Below are 16,455 nucleotides of genomic sequence, written 5' to 3' on the forward strand. Positions count from 1 at the left end.
CATATTGGTTCTAGTAGTAATGGAAACAGTTCATTGTCCCTGTTGATCTTAGACACTTCAGCTTTAAATTTCTATTCTTTTCTGTTCTTCTATCTCTCCTTTATTGAATCTCTACACACTTAAATGCACCAAAGGAACTGTTATTTAAAAAACCTTGCTGTTAATTACTTATCGATGAAGAATCCCCAGTGTGTTATGAACATGTCATCCGTATGGTACGAGTTCTCTCTTTAGAGTCTGTGACTTGAACTTCATAAGCTTCTTTCTTACCCATCTTCCTTCGCTGACCATCCCAAGGTCTGGGCTCTGTATGCCGCACATTTATGTTCAGTGTGGTGCATTTCATGAAATAAGCTGAGCTTTGATTTACTGTGTACACTGGCTGGAGCATTTACGTTGCAGTATTACTCACACCCAGTTTTAGCTGAAACCTCTTGTGGACTGACTAGACTGGCAGGAGAAATCAATTTTGTCGTGAAAAGGGTAGGCGTGTATAGGATGCTCTTATCCGTCATTGACCCCTCATCACTTCTACAGGCAGTGGTGGATGCCGGACACCGGAGGAGCCAACATTCCGGCTCTGAACGAGCTGCTGTCAGTCTGGAACATGGGGTTCAGTGATGGCCTGTATGAGGGGGATTTCACCTTGGCCAACCACGACAGTAAGGTTCTGTGTTGGTTTTTAATAGGGCTCATCTTTCCAAGAGGTGGGCAAGCAGAAGCGTGTGTCTCTGAAGTCCAAGGTTCAGAGCATGAAACAAGGAGGGTCCACGGAGAGACCTGTTCAGGGTCCTCACAAAGGCACCTGTAAAGCTGGGTATTAACCCTGGTTCTGTCCAAACTTTGAAAATGAAAATACTTTGTGCACACATTCCTGATTTTAGTGCCACCTGTGAGGTTCTTTATGCTGTTTATATTCCCAAATAGGAAATAGCCCCAGGTCCCTGATTATTCATAAAATTCTATTTATGGAATAACTGCATATCTCATCTAAGTTGTCCCCTCCCTCGCCCCCAGGTTCTTTTTGGTGAGTGGTTTCTAAAACATCTGGAGTGTTTTTGCCACTAACTCTACACGTCCTGACAGCTCTGACTTCTGAAACCTACCCAGAAACCTTAGGTTAATAGCGTTTTTTAGTTTGAGTTTTGAGGTGGTTACTTGTAGTTTTTGTGACCAGGCAATGTAGCAGCTCCTCTCTTAAAATTAAAAACAATTTTAGAAAATACATAATGTCTAAGGAATGCATCTTCGGTAAATGAGTAGCTGCTGATGAAAGTGTTCAGCATGGCTGGGTTCTAACTGTGAACAACTGTTCCCTAGTGTACTACGCGTCAGGGTGCAGCATTGCGAAGTTTCCAGAAGATGGCATAGTGATAACACAGACGTTTAAAGACCAAGGTAAAGGATTACTGTTCATACACTTTTTGGTTTCCCTTTTTCTTGCTTGCTTGCTTGCTTCCTTCCTTCCTTCTTTTCTTTCAAAAAGAAACCCCGTACGCATTAGTGGTTTGGATTTTTAAAAACCTTATTTTACTGTTGGTATTGTACCTACTTTAAGCGAGACTTCTGTGTAGTGGCTCTGGGGGATACAAAGACAGGCAAGACAGTCTCTTGTTGATAATTTGAATATGTGTATAGTGACTACTGCAGAATAAATTGAATTTCCTACAGGAAAAGAGGAGCTTTTGAATACTTGCAGCTTTTTTTTAAACTACTTTCAAAGTTGCTTGAAATTTTTGTTAGTGTTTATTAATTGTTCTGCTTCTGTGATTGCCAGATTACTAACATTTTAGGAAAAATGTTGACTGTGTTTTGAAGTTCTTAACTGTGTGAAGATAAAGCATATTTGAGAGTCATTTCCTAAGATTCCCTGAAGAACCAGAAGGGAAGAAAGTTCTTCTCTTTCAGTTTTGCTTCTTGAACTACAGGCAGGCATCACCCAGGAAGGCTGATGATTCCGTGCCTCCTCGCATCAGTACCTGTAACGCTGTGCTGGGTGCACAGAGCAAAGCGGGGTGCTGGGGAGTTGGGCACCCCAGACTGCCTCCGCCCTTCCCGAAGGTGGTGGCCGCCCTCCGTCCTGCCCAGGACAGTCTCCTGCAGCCCCACTCCAGAGTCGGGGTTCCACACCATGTCTCTGTCATCTGCACATGCTGGGAGGCTGTTCCACAACCAGCATGAGGGGCTCATGGATATGCAGCGTTCATTTCCCTGTGCAAGCTATTTTGTGTTTCAGAATGGAAGGCCCCCTGTGTTGTGCAGGTTGTCATTTTCTGTAACTGGAAATTAGGAATGGTTTCAAGAGTTGAAAATGACGAGAAGACAGGATTTCTCACTCATCTGTTGGCCTGTGTGAAGTAGAATTTATTGCTGTGTTACCTGGAAGGGGCGCTCTCCTTCCAGTCAAGGCAAAGTAATAATGTTAATAAGCCGTTCTGTATTTGCAAGATTGTATTTTAAGTTTGAGCACACAGATGAAGCTGTTGTCCCTGCCGCCTGGCATGGTTTTCCATGCACTGGTGATTCTTTCTGGGATCCCTGGCTCACAGGGTAGTGTCATCTCCAGGAATACCCTCGGGGTGCAGGCAGTGGTCTCCTTGTTGGCTTGTTACCATCTGGCAGCCCCTCGTTTTGGAAGGAGAGAAACCAGAAGTAGACTCGAGTGCATATTTATTTTGTTGTTCTGCTAGTCTGAAAGTAAAAATTAATTACATTGGAATTCTTTTTAAGGGGCTTTTTATTTCTGAACAGGGTTTAAGTTGAATAATCTTTTGGGTACGAAATAGGAATTTAAAAATCTGGGTTATGCCAGATCAAAAAGGACCCTATTGTCAGAAACAAAACTCTGTCAGACCACGAGGCCGAGGCAGTGCTGTGTGCTCCCCACCCCACCATTTCCTGCTCTATCTCCCGACAAAGGAAATCTTGTTTACTTTCCCACTCAGTTCCTGGTGGGATTATACGCAGAGGGCAGGAAGTGCTGCATTTTTATAGTCACAGACTTTTTAGGATATTACCAAAGCAGTGAATCCTGGGTTCTGGTGGATGATGTGTCATCTCCTAGTGTGAGGAGCACTTTGCCTCCAACATGGAGACTCCTCGGGTCTGTGACGATGTCACTGGCAGGTGCTGCGTGGTTCTGGGCACTGCTGACTTGTTGATCCATTAGACATTGTACCTGTGTCATCTGGGCAGAGGTGAGGCGGCTCTGCTGTTGGAACATTTGGACTGTATTCACGAGATGAATGTAGCAATTTCTTAAATCTAAATTTAAAAATTGAGTATGGTTGTCCCAACTTTTAATGATAAACCATGCAGCCTGGGCATCAGTGTGTGGCTGTATCTGTAGAGGTACTTGCATGTTGAGAGGAGCTTCCTGGCTGGTTGCCCTATGTGTGTGCTCCGGAGACAAGCCTTTCAGGAGGATGAGGAGGGACAGAGAGGGAGCAGTGACACCTTTAGGATCGTAAATATTGTGCCCCACCGTTTCAAGTGAAAGAGGGATACGTGAATTTCGCTGCAGCCCAACCCAGGGGTACTTTATGTGGTGTTTTCTTGTCCTAAAAGTTTGCACTGTTGTGGTTGAATATTAGATTCTGCTGTGATTTTTTTTTTTTGGTCCTATAGACAAAACATCAAGTTAAGGGACAACTGGAAAATCATTCTTTCCTCACCAGAAATTCTCATTGCTGTTTTTGTTGTGTTGTTTCAGGATTGGAGGTTTTGAAGCAGGAAGTGGCAATGGTTGAAAACGTCCCCATTTTGGGACTGTATCAGATTCCAGCTGAGGGTGGCGGCCGGATTGTGCTATATGGAGACTCCAATTGCTTGGATGACAGTCACCGGCAGAAGGGTGAGAAGTCGGGGAGTGGCTGAAAAGTGTAGGGCTTTGTGGCCCTGAGGTTCACGGCCCTTCCCTCCTTGTCCCCTAACTGCTCTGATGAGATGCTGGTAAATAGACAGAGGCTGCTCCCGTTGGCGCAGCTGCTCTGACTGCCTGGGGTGTTCTCATAGCTCTCAGTCCAGCGACTGATCAGCAAAACAAATGTGCCTTCCCAGGCTGTGCTGTCTTCCTCTCTGCACTCTTTTGTTCTGAGGCTGGCAGGTGCCAGGATCACTGTGTTTGAGTGGGGAGACCCTTGGCCTGCAGACGGGGTTTCTGCCCTCCTCGGTGTCCCCCTCTGGAGTCCGGGTCCCCAGCCTTGCCCTGCAGGGTCGGCACTTGGCACTCCTCCCAAACTTGGAAATTTTGGCTGTTAAGGGGGTGTTTGGTATCATTTTTGGGTGTGAGGGGGAGGCGGGGGATGGGGAACTAGTCCTTTGCATCCCTCCTCCTTTTCAGCATCTCTCGATGCATCCTTCAAATTTGGGGGTTTGAGCCTGGACCCAGACTTCTCTTTTTCTTGTTTTGTAAAGGAGGAATGGAAAGTATTCTGTCTCTGCCTGGTGAGATAAAGACAGGACCAGGACCAAAACCTAGTCTTCTAAGTCCCGGGAGGACTGGGGGCGGGTTGGGAGTCATCCTCATATTTGCAGATGGTGATCAGGCTTAACTGGAGGCAATGAGGCTGCTCGAGGAGGAGCTGGGAGTCTGTGGGGCACCTCTCTCTCTCTCTCTCAATGTCTCTCTCTCTCTCTCTCAGTGCCCCATTATCCCCTTTCCATCCTCCTCTCCCTTTCTCTCTCTCATGTGAAGGTTAAGTGACTAGGTCCTAGAGTTTCACGTAAATTCTTAGAATATGATTGGTCTTTTTAAAAATCAAAAGTGATGGTTAAAGTCACAGTTGAAAGATTAGTGTTTCATTTCTTCAGAGACTGTCTTTTAAGACCTGAGATCTCTAGTGAGAGTCTTTATTAAAATGGTCAATGCCTGAGAGACTATCCTGGTCCTTAAATGTCATGTGGCCTCCTGGAGCAGCTTTCAGGGCTTTGAGCCCTTGACCAGGGTGCTCTGTGGTGAGACATGTGCTTCCTGGTGTCTCCTCTCTGGGTCTTGCTCTGCCCCAGCTGGTGTTGATGGGATGGGGAGTGGCGGATGCAGGGAGACAGGTGGGAAGCAGTGACCCCAAATTTAAAGTCAATGTGGCTCCTCAGTCCCCTGATAGGGAGGGCCCATCTGTATGGCTATGATGAGGGCTGTTGATCACTGCCCCACACCTAGACTCCCTGTGAAGTCCCCCTGACATAACTAGCCGCCTTCTGCTCTTGTCCTTTGTGTTGGGATTCGCTGACTCAGGGCAGCCCAAACTACTGGACTCTGCACTTGTGTTGACCTTGAACCCACCTCCCTGTGGTACATGCACAGTGGCCTGGCTCTGCCATTGTGCTGAAGATCTAGCTCCTTCCCCCAGGACACCTCCAGGCGTTGGTGGGAGCTTTGCTGCCCCGTTCTCTGGGTGGTGCTTCTCTCTGTGGTGTCGCGTGGTCCCACTGTCCCTGAGTGAGCCCTGTCTTTCCATCAGTGAGGGCCCCAAAGCCCAGTGGCGCCCGGGCAGCTGTTATGCCCAAACCCTGGGCCTGGAGTGAAGCCCGTGGTCCTTGCAGTTACCACTGACCGGGAGAATGCATGTCACACGAATAGGGGTGGACTTTGACCTCATCTTCTCACGTCCTGTTCTCCCTTCGTTGGAGGCTAACTTGTATTGTCATGTAGCAATTGTCTCAACAAAGTCTAGTTCCTTAGCAGTGTGTTGTTGAACCCGCAGACTGCTTCTGGCTGCTGGACGCGCTCCTTCAGTACACGGCGTATGGGGTGACGCCCCCCAGTCTCAGCCACTCAGGGGATCGGCAGCGCCCCCCCAGCGGAGCAGGCTCGGTGCCTCCGGAGAGGATGGAAGGTGAGTGGCCGCAGGAGCTGGCCCAGGCTGCTCCAGGATGTCGTCCTGTCCACCGGCAGGCGGAGCCAATCTGCAGAGCCACCACTGAGCTCTCTGGGCACCTGTAGCGGGCAGGGGTTTCGGGGAGCAGGGCCGAGGGCCCACCCCGCTGCTCAGGTGGTGCTATCCCACTCAGACCAGACGAGTTGTGAGCGCCTGGGCTCCTGGGGAGAGCAGCTGGCATTTTGGAGCACTCCCTGGGTACCAGGCACCAGGCTACCCAGATTACTCTCTGAGGCCTTTCAGAACCCTGTGAAAATAGGTGCTGTTTTTTCTGGTTCTCAGAAGAAGAACTGGGAGCCGAGAGGTTAGTGACCACTCAGGTCGCCTAGCGGGGGACCTCTGGGTAGTCACTCAGCAGAGCCTGGTCTGCGAGGCCCTGAGGCTGAGTTTGCATCCCTACAGGCTGTCCATAGCAGTGCAGTGTGAGCTGCAGTGTAGTTCTGTGTCCCCAGTAGCCACGTTAAAGAAGTAAAAGGAAACACGTTCATAGCAGTAAAACTCTTTAGCCTAGGTCACCGAATATTATGTAACATTCTGTGACACTCGCCCATTTCAGTTGCTCAGTAGCCCCGTGTGGCCAATGGTTACAGCGTTGGGCAGCACAGAGCTAAGATATAAAGGAAGTGTTGAAAATGCAGATTTTATTTTTGACCTGAGAAGTTAATACTTGAGAAGCTTGCTTCCATGAAGCTCATCTGCAGGTTAGAGGCCTCGTGTGTGGCCTTATGTGTATAATTGTGGTCAGTAGGGTTGCGTGGCCACTGCCGTGTGTACAGTGTGGCCACTTGAAAAGGACAGGCTGTCTTGATCTGTTCACATGCCCTCAGCAGCGGGCACCTCACTGGGGGCAGGGGCGAGGGCACCTCAAGGCCTCACTCCTGAGCACCTGGCAGACGGGTTAACAGTGCATAGTGGGCCTGACAGCCAGAAAGCAGCCAGATGACTAATAAAGCCTCATTTTCCCCCCGCATCTTCTCAACAATGGTGCTCCCCTATCGTCGGCGTGGCGCTGCCCAGGGAACCACCTGCACCGGTACTCCAAGGTCCTTGAGGCCCGGCTGGGAGGTCCTGAGCCACGGGCACTGCCAGCCTGTCCGCACCTGTCGTGGGCCAAGCCGCAGCCTTTAAATGAGACGGCTCCCAGGTTGGTGCTTTTCCACTCCTTCTGCTGGGTTTATGATTCATTGCCCTTTTTCTTTTTTTTAATAAGAGGGAATTGAATTTTACTGACATCATTATGGAGTAATCAAATCTAGCTTGTCGTTTTGTGATGGTTTTTTAAATTAGCAGGCCCCCATGTTGACCTTTAGAACCATGTTCCCTGGTGGTCTCCACCATGAAAAGTGCTTTGGGTAATTAGTCTTCCGTTCGGTTTGATTGGGTTTTGCTTAAAAAGCTGTGATCTGCCAGTAATGTCACTGGAAGGGAAGCTCTGGCTCCTTCAGTTTGGGACTCAGGAGTTCAGTGTTCCCTGTGTGTGCTGTTGATTCTGAAATACAGACTGGGTCTTTGTTTTGTCAGACCAGGGGGTCTAGACTTGGTAGGGGAGCTGAGTTCTGGCTCGGAGCTAAGCTGGGGTCACATTTATGCCCTCTCCTTGTGCTGAGTGTTGTCCCTGGTAGAGTGACATTATACCACGACAGGCCCAGACACTGTTGATCTGCCTGCTTCTCCATTGAATACGATCTCTTCACTTGGTCATTTCCTCTTGGAAGCCAAAATTTGAGTGACCACTGCTATTTCTTTTTCGAGCAGGACAGCCAGCTCAGCCCGCTGGTTCCAAGTTGTGTCCAGATTGCTCCCTCTCCCTGTTTCTTTCTCTGGAATCCCTGATCCCAGCAGGACAATACCCTGCTCTGGCGCGATTGGGGGTCCTGGCACCATAACTCAGGGGTTCACGTCCTGGGCACGGCTGTGGAAGCAGCACACCACCCCCGTCCAGTGGCGCTGCGAGACACTGTCCCCACACAGGCTGCACAACCCATGCACGTGGCAGATTGCCCTTGAGGGAGGCTCCTGCCTTCTCTCCCCCACCAGCCTGCCTACTTGCTTGGGTCTCCGTGTGTCCAGGTGTTGGGTGGCCAGGGGGTATGTGGCGGGGACAGAGACCCACCCTCTACACTGTGAGCCATGGAGAGGAGGATGCCTGCAGGGGCCGCAAAGCTTCCTCAGCCTCACTGTTGTCATGGACGGAAGCTCTGAGTGCATCACTCACTGACACGTCTCCTTCAGAACACGCTCGATAGGAAACAGAATTGCAGGAGTGTCACGTTGTCTTCTCATCAGTTTTCTTCCTGAGACTTTAATTACTGAGTACTTTTCCATTCCAGTTAACGTGCCATCATTTCAAAATTTCTGATAAGAGTCCATGTTTACATCCCATTTATTTATAACCTGTCATTATCCTAGTATTCAAACCAGGCTTTAACTCCAGCCGCGGTCAGCAGTTTGTACTGGGTGGACAGTCGTTGGCAGAGATTCCTGAGACCCAGTTATTCTCCAGGGTGCAGCTCAGGACTCTGAGAAATAGAGAACAGTGTCCTTGGTCTCTGCATGTCCACATCAGACAATCCATCAAGTACCAACCTGGCCCATCAATGATGCTGATGATGTGTAGCTCCTGGAATTGGATTTTCACCATCATCCTCAGGAATTCCTTCTTCTAGTACACCCACCAGACTTCACCTTTATCTCACATCTCGCATCTCACATCATGTTGGAAGTTATTCTTAGTCCTCAGCAACCTAGGTCTGGGACTAGATTCTGAATCTGCAGAACTGTGAGACAGTGCTGGACAGCTCCAGGCAGCCCTGGAAAAGCTCAGTGCTGAGTGTGGGTGTGTGGTCCATCTCTGAAACAAGATGCACTTCCTGATGTCCTTAGTCATCAGGTGTCCATACTCAGAGCAGCTGCTGTCAGACCCACGAGGAGCCCCTGGGCAAGGCCAACCTTCTGCCCTCCCACTGGGACTCTGTGAAATTCTCAAATGATAACGTAGTACGCTGTCACCACCACTGCTCAACTAGAAAGGGCCACTGCCAGATAATTCATTTCCACAACAGGAGAGCAGCTGTTAAAATTAAAATACAGCTGCATATATATATATTCACCTACAGGGTTAAGTGTCATTGATTCCACAACTTAACATCGTCAGTTTAATTTTCAGACTGATTAAACCTGAAATGTAAAGTGACATCATATTCTGTTTTAACAGAATAGGTTATAATACTCATTGGCATTTTCCAAGCAGTTACCCAGCTGGACACACGCGATAGTAGCTTATCTCTTTCATGCTCAGAAAGCCTCTTTACAGACCCAGCTCTCCCGGCTCCCTGCTGATCTTCATCCTGATTGCCAGTAGAACTGAACATCTTGGCTTTCACTTGGCCAAAGTAAGAGATATGCCAGCAACTTGCTAAGGAGTTAAGAAGCGAAGTGGAAAAATGGGAAACTCATAATTTGCAAATAAGTTTTATTCCTTTCCCGCATTTTAGCCTGAACAGTCTTCAGATTTTCCATCTACTTTATTTGCTCTTATCTCAGTGTCCTCCCAAGCCGTCTGCTGCTCTTGGCGGCTTGCCAGCCCCTCTCCTTCAGTTATCACTTGTGTTGGCCTGAACAGGTTCTTCAGATCTCAGAATTAGTAGTAAGAATAACGGTGCTATCGTAGGAGTACAGTACATTTTGCAAAGCACATCCTGGCCCCGCAGGCAAGGCAGATGTGTATTCCTTTATTCCCTAGTTTGTTTCTCTCCATAACTCGGTCACTTGTGTGTCTGCCTTATTCTCGCTCCTGACAGTAGTGTCCTTAAGGACAAAGGTGATGGCTGCTCCTGGCACCAGGTCCACCCCCTTTGCTACATTTGTTTGCATCTGTCTCTGCTGCCTCTTGGCAGAGACCTCTGTGCTACTTCTGGCTGGGCCGTGAGCACTCAAACTGGCCTCAGCTTCTGCGCCCCCGAGTGCCTTTCGGAGGGTAACGTGCAGTCTCCTCTCCTGCTGCTGGATCATGTTTCCGGTATAGGCAGTGTTAGAAACCCACTAGAACTGACCCCTGGTTCCCATTTTGGGACCTGGAAGCAGTCCCTCCAGTTGTCGGCAGTTGGATTTAGGTAGATGTGGATGGGACATCATTTCCTATTTCTGTTTAAATCATTTTCTGTTTCTTAGGTATTGGCTCAGCTTCCTGGGCTAGTACAGTTGCTTACTTTTATTTTGTTTGAATCCGTTTTCCTGAAGTAATCTTTGGAAACATCAGAAGTTACTCTCCATCGACCTGGACAAAGTGGTGTTACCCAACTTTCGATCGAATCGCCCTCAAGTGAGACCCTTGTCTCCCGGAGAGAGTGGTGCCTGGGACATTCCCGGAGGTCAGTTCTTAAATGCTTTACAATTGGGCTGAATGTTACTATGGTTTGTTCAGAATAGTCTCCCTCCCTCCCCTAGGAGGTGGGCCAGACCATTCCCGTCTTTGCCTTCCTGGATGCCATGGTGGTCCTGGCTTTCTTCGTGGTACAAATCAACAAGGCTAAAAGCATACCTGAAGGATTAACACATCGTTGTCTCTCAGAAAATCCTACCTGGATTTTCAGATTTGAATTCCTTTTATGTTGGCTGGCTGTCACAGTCTGGCCCCTGAACTCTCAACCCAGAGGTCTCCACCTATTCTCTGCCCTGGCCCACCTGGGGTGGAACTTCCTGGACTGAAATTCTCAGTTAAATGCGGAGGTGGGTGTCCTTCATCCCAGGTGACATCAGATGTTCCCTCCAGGGATAATGGCTTTTGCCTTGACAGGACTATCTGAGGCAGATTGTGCCTTACCTGGGATGATCGGACCAAGTCATTCCAGCAGAGTGTGGGTGCCTCTCCTGCTCTGGAAATCCCTGTGCTCTTGCAAGTGTATAGCTCCCTGGGGGCATTTCTCCTCGGTCCAGGAAGTGGCCAGAAAGTCCAGGGATCAGGAAGGGCTACCTCAGCCCACGTGGCCCAACCCTGGGAACTGTGTCCTCATGTCAGGCTCCTGAGGGCCTTCTTGCAGGTCGTGGGGTGCACTGATGGTGATTAGTTCTGGAACCCCAGCATTGCCCAGGTACAAAGCCCTATGACAGTACAAACCAAGTGTCTTCCAGTGGCCACTCTCAGTTTCCAACCACAAGTCCCATGTGTGGAAGGTTTTCTCAGCGGCGGGGGTGTGCCCAGCGCCTGGCCTCTCTGCCAGGCCGCCTCCCTCTTACTCCCGTCCGGCTAGTGTGACACTAGCCCCCCTCCCCACAGCATCAAGACTTATCTACTGTTCATTGTTTTTATGAAAACAGAAGTGGTGCATCCCTGTCGTGGGTTGTCTGTGGCAGAAGAAAGGCCATCCTGGTTTCTGAGGCGAGCATGTCCCACCCCTGACTCTCCCAGAAAGCCTCTCATCCAAGTTTAACTGCCTTTCTCTCTCATTCATCCTCTGGGTCACTTCAGCTAAGGTTTAAAAAATGTGTCTGGCCTGCAAGCCCAGCTGGTGATGTTGGTTTTAGCATTGCGTCTCCGATGAGTCTACCCTCCGAGGACAGAGGCTGCGGCCGTGCAGCTCTGTGGCGTCCTGACCACCCCTCCGCTGTCCCCTTGCAGGGATCATGCCTGGCCGCTACAACCAGGAGGTGGGCCAGACCATCCCTGTTTTTGCCTTCCTGGGAGCCATGGTGGTCCTGGCCTTCTTTGTGGTGCAGATCAACAAGGCCAAGAGCAGGCCGAAGCGGAGGAAGCCCCGAGTGAAGCGCCCACAGCTCGTGCAGCAGGTTCACCCACCCAGGACCCCCTCGGTGTGATGGCTGCTGTGAGCCAGAGGGCCTTTGCTGATGGCCATGGCGGGCAGGTGGGGCTGTGGGGTTTCCAGGGGCCGCCGGCTTGGAGGGGCTCCAGCCTTCAGCTGGATGCATGGGGCGTCTTCGAGCCATTCTGAGCAGACCTGCGCTGTGCAGTGAGCGGACTCGCAGTGTGTCCTGAAGTGCGTCAGGGCTGGGGCTTGGGAGGGTCAGCCCCGAGGGAGGCGCCACCGGCGCCACGGCACCAAAGACTCGGGGAACTTCTCGAGGCATTGGGTCTCCCGCCCCGATGGGGAGGAAACAGCTCTGACCAAGCTGAGATATGTTTGATAAAGGCTATTTTCTATATTTATTGTTGGGGAAAAGTCACTTTAAAGACTTGTGCTGTTTGTAAGCAAAGATATTTTTTTGTCAGTGGAATGCAGATTTTTACTATGACATCATGAGGAATAACACAGATGCCATGATCTCCTTTTTAACGAAAGGACAGACTGAGATTTGAAGGAAACTTGCACAAATCTGTGAAACATAGCCCTTCGCTTTATTTTTATAAGTATCAACTGCCATCATGTTTTGTAATTTGGGTCTTGATCTCACCATTGTCGGTGAAGAAAATTTTCAATAAATATGCATTACCTGTATGACGCTAAAAATGAGTGTGTAATGGGCTTTTTCCATCTGTCCATTTCTCTTTGATGACAGCCTGAATCAGCCTGTTAAATCTATTTTTTGAGATATAATTCACATACTACAAAATTCTCCATTTACAAGTGTACTATTCAATGGTTTTTAGTGTAATTCACAAGGTTGTGCAACTGTTACCCCCATAATTTCAGAACGTTTTCATCGCCTCCAAAAGAAACCTCATACCCAGTAGCGAGTCAGCCTATGTTCCCTCCCAGCAGCTGCAGGCAGCCGCAGTTTGCTATCTCGGAACATTCCATGTAAATGGATGGCACAATATGTGGCCTTTGGGGGCTGACTTCTTTCACAGTGTTTTCTTGCGCTTCATCCGTGTTGCAGCTGTCTGAGTACTTCATCCCTTCCTGTACCTGAATAACACCATCCTGTGATGGACTGTACTTAATCTGTTCCTCAGTTGATGGACATCCGGGCTGTTCCCACCCTTTGGCTGTTGTGAATAGCGTGGCTGTGAGCATTCAAGTACCACTTTTGGTGTAAACATATGTTTTCACTTCTGTTGGGTAGACACCTTGGAGTAAACTCCTGTAGTGTCATGCCTCACTGTTTGAGGAGCCACCAGACTTTTCCCCAAAGCTTCCATACCACTTTACGTTCCCACCAGCAGGGTATGAGGGTTCCGGTTCTCCATATCCTCGCCAGCACTTACTGTTACCTGTCTTTCTGATGATAGCCATCCTAGCGATTGTGAAGTGATGTCACATTGTGGCTTGATTTCTATTTCCCTAATGAGTAATGATGTTGAACATCTTTCTGTGTGTGTATTGGCCATTTGTTTATTTTCTTTGGAAAAATAACCCTTCCAATCCTTTGCCCATTTTTAAATTGAGTCGCCTTTTTATTAACAACTTGTAAGAGTTCTTTGTGTATCCCACGTTTGAGTCCTTTATGAGCTCTATAACTTGCACATAGTTTTGCTCCTTGGTGATAATCTTTTCACTTTACTGAAGGTATCCTTATAAGCATAAAAATTTTTCATTTTTATGAACTCCATTTGATCTATTACAGACCATTTCTAAGAAACCATTTCCTAATCCAAGAACAGTCTGTTAATGGTTAACCCCCTCTGTCCAGTCTGTTTTCTCTACTCCAACTGGCCAGACAGCAGCCTTCACATCACAGGTGAGGACAGTCTGAGCGGGAAGGGCTTAGGCGACGTGGGATCATAGTGGTGACCTGGCAGCTTTTAGCTGCGTTCCGTGGCCGCTCTTGCATTGAGGACTTAGAGGCACTGCTGAAGGCCCCGAAGAGCTCTCTCTGTCCCCTGGCATTTAGGCTCCTGGTGGCATGTCGTCCTCACAGCAGTCCATGGACCTTTGACGTCTCAGAACAAGGGGCTGGTGCCCTGTTTGTTCTGGAGCCTTTGGTCTCCCTGCCTACCCTCCACAGGTGTGGCCAGCTCAGCACCTGCCCGGCAGCTCCGTGTAAGCTGGTGTCCCACCAGCCCAGGCAGGTCCTGGGAGTGAGGACATGGCCCCGGGGGGAGTGGACCTTGGGCTGGAACTCGCTGGAGTGCCCCAGCCCTGTCTCAAGGACAGTGCATCTTTTGATTTTTCAAGAGAAGCCTGCAATCTGGAGAATGCAAAGTCTCTCAGATTTAATGCTGGTGAATGATTGAATTAGAGGAACTGTTTATAAACTGGAGAGTCTCCAGCTCCACTGTAGGCCCATCCTAATGCTGTGGGCCATGTGGTTGTGAAACAAAGTTCTCAACCCCAGAGTGCTGAGCTGGAGCATTTTGGAGCGTTTAGTCTCCACACTGGCTGCAGGCCTCAGGGAGGATACCTCATCTCCAAGATCTGTCCGCACCTGCTGAAAGGGCCCCTCGCCTGGCCTTTGAGGTCTGCATCTATGCTTGTCACCGGCCTTCAGGACCGGCCCTCCTGTTCCCGTTGCTGCCCTACCTGCTTTCCAGAGACCAGCTCCCCCTCTAGCTGGTGGAGCCCCTGGCCCAGCATCGAGCACCAGCTTGGCAGCCTCGGGGCACACATGTGTACTTTGGGTTCAGTCATCTGTAGGTTCACGGAGTTGGGGCATGACGAGGACAGAGGCAGACGCACCTGGACCCCCAGACCACATTGAGGCCAAGTCAACAACAGGAGAGTTGTTACGGTCCCAAGGGTTTTAGGGTCCTGCGCTTCCTGCAGCTCCTGGAGGGCACCCCTCATGGGGGATGATGTACACGGACGCTCAGCAGCAATGCCATGAAAGGCAGCGTCACAGCCGCGCCAGAGCCTGGCCCAGGACATGCCCGCCGTGAGCAGCTGGGTCCCAGGGGTGAGGCTTGAGAAGATGGTGGATCCTTCTGTCTGAAAGAAGCCGGACACTGAAGGCCACACATTGTATGATTCTATCTATATGAAATGTCCCGAACAAGCAAATTCAGAGACAGAAAGCAGAATAGTGTGGCTTCAGGCTGGGGAAGGGGAGGGTGGGGAGGGACTGCTAATGGGGATGAGTGGGAGGTGTTGAGAATCTTCTGGCACTAGGTAGTGGTGACAGTTGCACAACATTGTGAGTGTCCTAAATGACACTGAGCTGTACATTTTAAAATGGCTAAAATGGTGAATCCTATGTAATTTTACCACAGAACCCCCCACAAATCTCCCCAGGGAATTCTTGTGACCAGGCCAGGTGGGAGCCCCAGCTTGGAGGCTAGGAGAGGCTGTTGGGCCCTCCAGACCCCACATTGGTGGGGACCAGGGTCAGGAGCCAGGGACAGTGGCCCTGCAGGGCTGGGCACCCACCTGCTGCCCAGGGACTCCACCTCCGGTCTGGCCACTGACTCCTCCCTGCCGCTTCTGCCTGTGGCCGCCGTGGGTGGAGGAAGGTCACCATGAAGCCTGTTTGAAGATGCTTCCTTTTACTTTCAAACACTAGATGCAGTTTTCTTTTCCTTCACCCAGGTGGGAGTCCAGATTATAACCCGGGGCACCAGCCCCTCAATAGAGGGAGGGGACAGCAAGGCTTGTGGTCTCTGCTCTGCAGAGGAGACCCCTGCCGTGGAGCGGCGGGGGTGCCCACAGGCGTCCAGCCTCTTGGAGGTGTGGACCGTCTGAACTTGGGTGCTGGGTGTGTCCGTTTCCTGCTGCCACTGTAACAAGTTACCAGGAAGCGGCAGCTGAATCAACACATTTATTCCCTGTAGTTCTGGAGGTTGGAAGTCCAGAGTCAGTCTCATGGTGCTAAAATCAGGTGTGGGTAGGTCTGGGTCCTTCTGGAGGCGCCAGTGGAGAATCCATCTCCTTACTTAACCTTCTCCAGCTGCTGGAGGCACCTGCATCCCTTGGCCACGGCCCCTCCCTCCACCTTCAGTGCGACCACTCCATCCACCCTCTGCTTCTGTCCTCACAGCTCCCTCCGACCCCTCCCAGGTCCCTGCAGTAACATTTAGGATCCACAGAGACCACCCAGGATCCTCGCCCCATCTCAAGGTCTGGCCTTTGAGTCCCTTTTGCCACGCCAGGTGACACAGCCACTAGTTCTAGGATGAGGACAAGGACATCGATGGGAGCGACCATTCAGCCTGACACGCTGGGTGTGTCATACGTTTCCCACAGGAGGTTAACTGAAAAGTCCAGCATCTGGTTCCCTCTGCCTGGTGTTTATAAAGCCACCTTCTGAAGATCAGGCCAGGGCAGAAAGCTGCGGCCAAGGAGGGGCTGTAGGCTCAAGGACACGGGGGTGACGGGGCCCTCCCTCCTCAGAACTGCGGTTCTCCACCTGGGGGCATGCGAGTGTTTCTTGGGGGAGCTTTATAGAAATCCTGGTGCCTGGCCCCCTAGACCTACTTCATCTGAAGCTCTGAGGGTGGGTTGACAGGGGCAGTGGAAGGGTCCTTCGGGTGCAGTGTAGCCAGGGTCCAGAACGCTGTCTGGAAGCTTGGAATCAGGTGGAGGTGGAACCACAGACACAGATACTGGCGTCTGGCACATGGGTGTTTCAGGAGCAGGAGCCCTCTTCTTGTGGGTCCTCCTAAGGCTCCACAGAGTAGTTAGGGAGTGTTCCCACTGGTTCACAGGTGACCCCGTCAGGCCTGGATCACAAGAGCTAGTGAGTAGTG

The 16,455-nt window shown here is 50.3% G+C and overlaps 1 protein-coding gene across 6 annotated transcripts in view; it reads left to right on the top strand.

The window, feature by feature from the left end:
• The window catches only part of MBTPS1 (membrane bound transcription factor peptidase, site 1), a 47,295-nt gene extending 34,952 nt beyond the window's left edge, over positions 1 to 12,343 (top strand). For all 6 annotated transcript variants that reach the window (XM_064488926.1, XM_064488924.1, XM_064488927.1 and 3 more), the window contains 7 exons: positions 538 to 662; positions 1,321 to 1,398; positions 3,713 to 3,853; positions 5,706 to 5,837; positions 6,897 to 7,023; positions 10,119 to 10,249; positions 11,497 to 12,343. In XM_064488926.1, the coding sequence (XP_064344996.1) occupies positions 538 to 662; positions 1,321 to 1,398; positions 3,713 to 3,853; positions 5,706 to 5,837; positions 6,897 to 7,023; positions 10,119 to 10,249; positions 11,497 to 11,693 (931 nt within the window). In that variant the 3' untranslated portion in view covers positions 11,694 to 12,343. The remainder of the gene's footprint in view (positions 1 to 537; positions 663 to 1,320; positions 1,399 to 3,712; positions 3,854 to 5,705; positions 5,838 to 6,896; positions 7,024 to 10,118; positions 10,250 to 11,496) is intronic.
• Positions 12,344 to 16,455: the final 4,112 nt, after the last annotated feature.

Source organism: Camelus dromedarius, chromosome 9, assembly GCF_036321535.1.
Source record: "Camelus dromedarius isolate mCamDro1 chromosome 9, mCamDro1.pat, whole genome shotgun sequence".
NCBI classification, from domain to species: domain Eukaryota; kingdom Metazoa; phylum Chordata; class Mammalia; order Artiodactyla; family Camelidae; genus Camelus; species Camelus dromedarius.